Source organism: Chamaea fasciata, unplaced genomic scaffold, assembly GCF_029207755.1.
Source record: "Chamaea fasciata isolate MVZ Bird 193981 ecotype frontalis unplaced genomic scaffold, bChaFas1.0.hap1 SCAF_6, whole genome shotgun sequence".
Lineage (NCBI taxonomy): Eukaryota > Metazoa > Chordata > Aves > Passeriformes > Sylviidae > Chamaea > Chamaea fasciata.
This window is the reverse complement of record NW_027094091.1, coordinates 42,364,906-42,372,545: the sequence shown is the minus strand read 5'-3', so window position 1 is coordinate 42,372,545 and position 7,640 is coordinate 42,364,906. Positions and strand designations below refer to the sequence as shown.

Below are 7,640 nucleotides of genomic sequence, written 5' to 3'. Positions count from 1 at the left end.
CAGAGCTACAATAGGTATCTACAAAGCACCCATTCGGTGCTGACGCTGGATTGAAACAACTGCATCAAGGAACAGAGTCTCATTCTTACAAACGCTTTAATTATTAAATGGAACAGTTTTTCTATTCTTAAAATGCTAAAAGGCCACCATAAGAGAATTCTTAAGCAAAAGCCTCTGGATAGTTCCCATTCAGCTGAAGTTACCTAATGATAAAAATTATATATTTTGGGGGTTGATTTTTTCTTTTTCTTCCTTCCTGCAATCAGCTCAGCATGGCCATCTACTACTCCTGCACAGATTCAACAAAACATCTACTTATCTTTGAGCCCAGACCACCCACGCTTCCTAAAGCTACAAATTAATAGATCACTGAAAGTTGTGCATAGCCATGAAAACCAATTTTACACTCACAAAGCTATGATAATATACTGAACAGCTTCTGGAGTGCAAAGGGATACTGGTTGTGAATTTAGAAAGAAATAATTGCTACAAAATTACACATCTAACAGATAAATGATGACATATTAACTGCTTTCAGACTCAGTATAAGAATAGAAATTGAATGAACAAATAAATACTTCTGCATAATAGTAACAGATTAGATGACAAATTTCTTTGCTGTTGCTGTAGTTTAGTCGGGGGTTTGGTCTCTCTGTTGTCATCTGTATTAGTTTTAAAACAAAGTAGCATTTCAAGTCAACAAACAAAGTCTGTATTTTCAGGAGCTGACTTTAAATTGAATACAGTGAAAATAAGACCTGGAAAGCTCAAGAAGCAAACAGAGGAATGCATGGCGTGACATCTTCAGCTTCTTTCTGGTTTACCTCTAACAGGGATGAGCTGGATTTCATAACTCTAGAATTTACATGAACCTTCTTTGCTGGCTTCATTTCTGCTTTTTCTCTGCTTCACTTCTGGTAATTGCAGTGTGGCTTAAATGATCCAGAACCAAAACCATGAGGGAAAGGACTGTCTTTTTAGCTCCTTGTTTCAATATTCAGGGAAAGAAAAGGAAGAAAAAATGTGGTCTGCAGCCAATGCTGGTGCTACCTGTTTAGCGTCTCAATGACAGATAACATTCTCTAAGTCTCCATCCCTCAAAGCATGGATGTATCCTCCATTCCTTTTTGTCCTCTTAGCTTCCTTTTTAATTTTGCAGAAGGCAGAGAAAAATTAGAGAAGATGCATGTTATAATGTCTTTTTTAGAACTCTCCAAGTAGTTCTTGGAAATGTATATTTCAAGAAAGTACAAATAACTCTCAAATACACTATGCACTTAAAAAATCCTAAAACCACATGCATCTTTCTAACATATACCTTCAAACAGTATTTTCTAAAATCTCATGGATTTATTATTTCATAATTCCTGGTATACCTAGATTAGCTTTAAGACTTTCAAACAAAATCTTTCTTTGATGTCATTGCATTTATAAACCTCCCACAATCACAGCATCAGAAAGTCTTGTTATTTTTAAATAAAAGGAACAGAGAAGCTCTACCCAGTAGGTTGAACAGCCTCCTTAATGGATCAGAAAAATGCAAGTTGTCATAACACTGAAATGCATCTGGGTCTCTATTATTTGCCAGATAACTAAGGCCAATAAACATGAATTTTCTAATACACCATAAAAGAAAATAAATTTACTAAAAAGCTATTGACATGACTGTTACTAAGTAACTATTGTATTGTTCTCATCAATACAATTGTTCTCTGCAATTACAGGTATATAACTTGTTAGACTTCTCAGAAGAATGCATGTGCACTATAAGAGAATGACATTTATGTCACACATTTATATCCTACAAGCTACAGCACACTCTGGCAGTGGAAGCAAGTTTAACCTACAAACCCCAAACATATACAGAATGTTCTATGCTGGATAACACAACATAAACACTATAAGTTCAAAATATAAGTTGAACTGAGAGCTGTCACCATCACCAAATCTTTAAGCTTTGCAGAAGCCAGTAAGGGAAATACTCTTTTATGCAGGAGTCCATGGAGGATAAGAAAGAGAATGTGGTGTTTCCATCCCACCTAAAATTGCCAAGCTCACACCAAAGAATGCAGAAATAGGACATAATCACCACCATCACTCAACAGTTGATGGACATTTGTAATCACACTGGTCTCCTTGAGAAAGAATAGTAAGAAAGACAGGAGAGTGCCCGATGAGTTCTCACTCATGCCTCTGTCTTATTCCATTTCTAGGCCATGCTGAAGATCTTCAGAAAAACAGATTCATATTATGCTGAAAGATCACCGTAATAACTGATGTCATCCTTAAGGCCAGTGACCACTCAAAATTAACATGCAAAATTAACATTTCTTCTTTCTGCATGAAGAAACCAGGATGTTGATACATCTGCAAAAATCAAAGCATTACTATAATGTCTGAAGACATCACATCACACCAAGAGTTCTTCTGCTGCTTCACTTTTAGTTACTGCAAATTGCCTTGATCTACAAATTATCTCTGGTTGTGTTCACTTTTACATCACTGTACCTTCTTTTCTGTTTAAGCATGCCACCAGTAATGCTTAAATTTTAACAAAAGGCTGTCTACAACAACTGGTAACAAAATCAGAAATTCAGTATCAGAAAATCAGCCAAAGTTAAATAAATGCTGTTAATAACTTCAAAATTCTACTTACATCTTTCACTGCATACTTCTGCTCTACTTTCTAATGCCTGATAACCCACTACTTTCCCACTGATTTTCCCTTTTCTTCTTTTAACTTTCTCCTATTTCACTGCTCAGATTTCTGATCTCCACCTGTGCTATCTACCCTGAGGATGCAATCATTACATCGCCACATTTCTTTCTTATATTAGCTAATGCAAATAAATTCCATTTATTTTTCAGATTCAGATTCTCTATAACTGGTCAGTGTGCACTGGAAGGGAGAATCTTCTGTACAAAAGGAAAAGCTCAGACATATGCCTGGAACAAAGAAGTGTTTCCAGAAGTGGTTGAAAATTATGTCTTTTCAGTACATGGTTAATTCTTCTAATTGGTGAATTCCTACAGACTAGGGGGAACCATTAATACAGACTTACATGCAAGTTGATCCATTTCACAAGACTGGCCCATATTATGGGCTACATCTGTGGAGAGTCGGGGGGAAATGAAGATAACTTGAATGAACACAGTAGGAGTTAGATTTCTCAGAAGGAAAACATTACCAACATGCAGTCAAGAACACATGGGAACAAGTTTTCTGTCCAGTTATTTAGTGGTTGGGCAGAGGCACAGCAAAGCACTAAGATTGCTCTAGACAGTGTACGAGGCAATGGTTTGAAACCAGCTGGTCCCCAAGTAATGGATACTGATGAACATGATTACTTCAGTAATGCCCTACTGCAAGACCCCTCTGCTTGCAGAGGGAAAAGACTATGGGGTTCAGAAGTCTTCCAGGTATCATGATTGTGACTCAAATATAAAACAAATGTTTATCACCACCTCCCAGGTTGTGGAGCAGAGGAAGATGTGACCTGAGTAGCCTCCTTCAGTATCTTGGTTTGTTTCCTATTCTCCAGGAGCAGCAATAACAGAGTCCATGGTTACCTCCTTTTCATGCTAGCTCTGAAGTTCAAGAGCCCACCTGGAGCAGAGACTCTTACTACAGACCCTGAAAAACAGCTTGGCCAAACCAAAACCTATTTTCTGCATTCTCATCACTCGCTGCAACTCCTAGAGCAACATAAATGAAGCTGCCCACTTCATGATAGCCCTTCCTGTTCAGAATCTTGGAGTAAAAGGTTTCCTTTCCTGGGGGAAAAGATACAAGGATAATTGTAAAAGGTGGACATGTTTAAAGTTTAAGCCTGCTACACAATGTAGTATGAAACTTGGACACGACTACAATGATCCTGGATTAATCTGCAAGAAGAACCAGCTTCCTTTCCTGGCAAGCCATAGGATGCTCATCTGCTGTTCCTCCTATGCATCTCTCATGCGTCCTTCTCATTCATGCTTGGCTTTATTATCCCAGGTTCAACCATTACCAGGACATGACTACTTCTTTCCACTCTCTAAACAGGATTATGGCAGCATGGTGACACTTTCAAAATTCAGTGCACTGTGAGTGATATCCACCTACACGATATCACAAGGCATGACACCTGTGGCCCTGGAAAATCTGCACTATTAATGTATCAAAACCTACAAGAAAAGAAAAAAAATTAGTAAAACCACAATCACAGGTTATTTTCTTTAAAACACTCAGGAACCCTTCAGGGGGCTTCTGTCCGCTTCAATCAAAAGCAGACGACTGCAATCCATCAGCCCCGCCGCGGTGACAGGCTGCGGCAGCGCTCCCCGACGGCGCCAGCCCCGCTGCCTTTCAGCACCACGGACGTCCTCGCCCAGCGCCAGCGGCCGGGGCTGCCGCAACGCCCCCCGCTCCTCCCCGGCACATCGCCAACTCCTAAAACCACGGTATCACTTTTCTCCTGGGCTTTCCTGGGGCCACCGGTGCACGGTGACTTTTTTTTTTTTTTTTTTTAATGGTGTTGAAGGAAAAGGAATGGGCAGTGATGGGATTTTCTTTTTGCCTTTGGATACGAAATGAGAAGCTCCATGAGCTCAACCTTCCCAAAGTTTTTAGAGATTTAACTGTATTAGGGCTGTACAAATTGTGTACTTTTTCAGCTCAGTGTGCAATTAGGAAAAAAAAAAAAAGAGAAAAAAAGGTAGATAAGAAAACGCCTTTTGTTCCAATCAACTATTATTGTCTGACCCAAAATATCATCAACGATTCATGATTTGAAAATAAATTAATTTAGTAGGCCACCTGAAGATAAAGACAGAATGATTTTTCATCAAATGTACCGAGGAAACACACTGCAGTTCTCCCTAGGTCTCCTCTTTAAGAAATGTTTTTTCCCAAATTCATTTAAGTTCTGCACAAACTCAGAAACATGTCTGCATTTACTCAGGCCCAGCTGCTGTGAATTTTCTTCTGACGGAAAAGGCTTTGTTCAGTTCAAAGGTATACATTCTGCAATGCTCTTCCAAGCTAAAAGCAAAAGGGCTCTCTGTCAACTTCTGGACCTCCAAAGCCTCCATTCAACCTCACCTGCAAAGAATAAAGGGTTTTACGGACAAGTTGAACATTTTTCTCTATTAGGACTAATCAGTTTCTGCAAAGGCAGGGTGAATTGATTCACATCGTTAGCAGAAAGCTCGGGAACCATCACAAAGACCCTGAAGTGCATTTTAATTTCAAGCCACTGTGTGTTGCACTGTCTGCCCTTCTCTCTGGTTCAGTTTGGGTCATGCTACCCTCGGGGACGGGTCCTACCGGCTCTCTGAAGACCATCTCAAGTCCTCAGAAGTATCACAGCTGGTTTAACGCCCTCTGAAGTTTAACCAGAGCTGATACTTGATTCCCCCTTAAGACCTGAGCTTCTGTGCTCATTACGCTCGCCGGGCCGGGCCGCGCGGGGCTCACCTGTAGGAGGCGGCGGCCGCGCGAGGCGTGCTCGGGCAGGCGCGCGCGGTACACGGCGCGCTCGAAGCGCGGCTCGTTGTCGTTGGCGTCCTCCACGCGCACGCTGAGGCGGCACGCGGCGGCGCGCGGCGGGACGCCGCCGTCCCGCGCCACCACGCGCAGCTCCAGCGCCGCCTGCCGCTCCCGGTCCAGGCGCGCGCGGGTGCTGACGGCGCCGCTACGCGCGTCGATGCGCAGCAGGGCCAGGGCGGCCGCGTCGCCCTCCAGCGCGTACCGCACCTCGGCGTTGGGCGAGCCCGGCTCGTCGGCGTCGGAGGCGGTGAGGCGGATCACGGCGGTGCCGGGGGAGGCGGCCTCGGAGACGGCGGCGCGGTAGTGGGGCTGCGGGAACGCGGGCGTCTCGTCGTTGAGGTCGGCGACGCGCAGCAGCAGCGGCTCCTCGGTGGAGAGCGGCGGCGCGCCGCCGTCCGTGGCCACCAGCCGCAGCTCGTACAGGTCGCGGCTCTCGCGGTCCAGCGGCCCCGCCACGCAGAGGAAGAAGACGCCGGCCCCGGCCGCCCGCAACGCGAAGGCGCCGTCGCCGCCCAGCAAGGCCAGCGCGATGCCGCCGCCGCCCTCCGCGCCCTCTACGGTGCCGCCCTCGTCGGCGTCCGAGACGGAGATTCGGGCCACGTAGTCGCCGGGCCGCGCCCCTTCGGAGACCCGTGGGCCGCCGGTCTCGGTGAGGTAGAGCAGGCGCATGGAGGGCCGATTGTCGTTCACGTCCAGCACGGCCACGGAGACGAGGACGCTGGAGACCTCGGGCTGGGAGCCGCCGTCCCGCGCCTCCACGACCAGGCGGTGCAGGGCCCGCGCCTCGCGGTCCAGCGGGCGGCGGAGGCGCAGGACGCCGCTGCGCTCCTCCACCGCGAAGTAGCCGTCGGGGTCGCTCTGCCGGCGATTGATGGCGTACCGCACCTCGCCGTTGGCGCCCAGGTCGGGGTCGGTGGCCCGCAGGCGGCAGACCGCGGTGCCCGGCGGCGCGTCCTCCCGCAGCCGCGCCCGGTACTCGCCGCGGCTGAATGTGGGCGCGTTGTCGTTCTCGTCCAGCACCCGCACGGATACCCGCAGGCGGCCGCGTCGCCGCGGGCTGCCGCCGTCCCACGCCTCCACCACCAGCCGGTGGACGTCCGCCCGTTCTCGGTCCAGCCGCCGCAGCAGCACCAGCTCCAGCGGTTCCGGTCTCACGTAGCGCAGCTGGAAGAGCGGCGGCTCCCCCGCCGCGCCGCCCTCCTCCAGCAGCGCGTAACCCTGCGTACCGAAGCGGCCGGCGTCGGGGTCGCGGGCAGGCGGCAGGCGGAAAGCGGTGCCGGGCGGGCTGAGCTCGGAAATGTTGAGCTGCAGGCTGTCCTTCGGGAAGCGTGGCGGATGGTCGTTCACGTCGGTGACAGCGATCTCCACCTGCACCACCTCGCCACGCAGCGTGGCCGCCGCGAAGCTGTAGCGCGCCCGCCGCTCCCGGTCCAGCCGCCGTGCCGTGCGGATGATGCCCGTCTCCGGCTGGACGTGGAAGTCTGCTAGCACCGCCGACTCGCCGCTCCCCTCCGACAGCAGGAAGCCCCCCGGCGGGTCCGCGCCCGCCGGCAGCCCCGCGCGGATGTCCCCCACCAGCGTCTCGGCCGGCAGCCCCTCGTCCACTGCCAGGCTGAGGTTATACACCGGCGCCGCGCCGCCGCCCGCCGCGCACAGCCACAGCGGCAGCAGCAGCGCCAGCGCCCGTCCCGTCGGGGCAGCGCCGCCCTGCCCGCCCCGGCACCTGCCGGCCCGCAGCCGCCACGCCATGCTTGGCCGCTAAGCCGGCATCACGGGCATCCCGCGCCCTGCTACTCGCCGCCGCCACGCAGGTGCCTCCGCTTTGCCGCCGCGGGAGCAACTCCCGAACGCCGCCGCCGGTGACGGGAAGGACGAGCGTGTGCGAGGGGGCGGGAGAGCGGCTCCCGCCGCCCCGCGCAGCCCCCGCCCCGCCGCCCCCCCGCAGCACTGGGGCCACCGCCCGCCCGCCCACCCAGCGCCCGGGGGGGCGGCCGCGTCCCCCGCGCACGGACGTGTCGCACTGGGTCGGGATGGTGCGGCGCTGCTCCAGTGCCGCCCAGAATTCGGGGAGGTCTTCGCCGAAATTGATTACTCGGGGAATTAGTTGGCA

At 50.3% G+C, this 7,640-nt stretch overlaps 1 protein-coding gene across 1 annotated transcript; it reads right to left on the bottom strand.

The window, feature by feature from the left end:
* Positions 1-1,857: 1,857 nt before the first annotated feature.
* Positions 1,858-7,345, bottom strand: LOC136291235 (protocadherin-23-like). Its single transcript, XM_066186095.1, has 2 exons — positions 5,459-7,345; positions 1,858-5,083 (listed from the first exon to the last, which is right to left on the bottom strand). The coding sequence occupies exons 1-2, from the start codon at positions 7,277-7,279 to the stop codon at positions 5,024-5,026; spliced, it is 1,881 nt and encodes a 626-aa protein (XP_066042192.1). The 5' UTR covers positions 7,280-7,345; the 3' UTR covers positions 1,858-5,023.
* Positions 7,346-7,640: the final 295 nt, after the last annotated feature.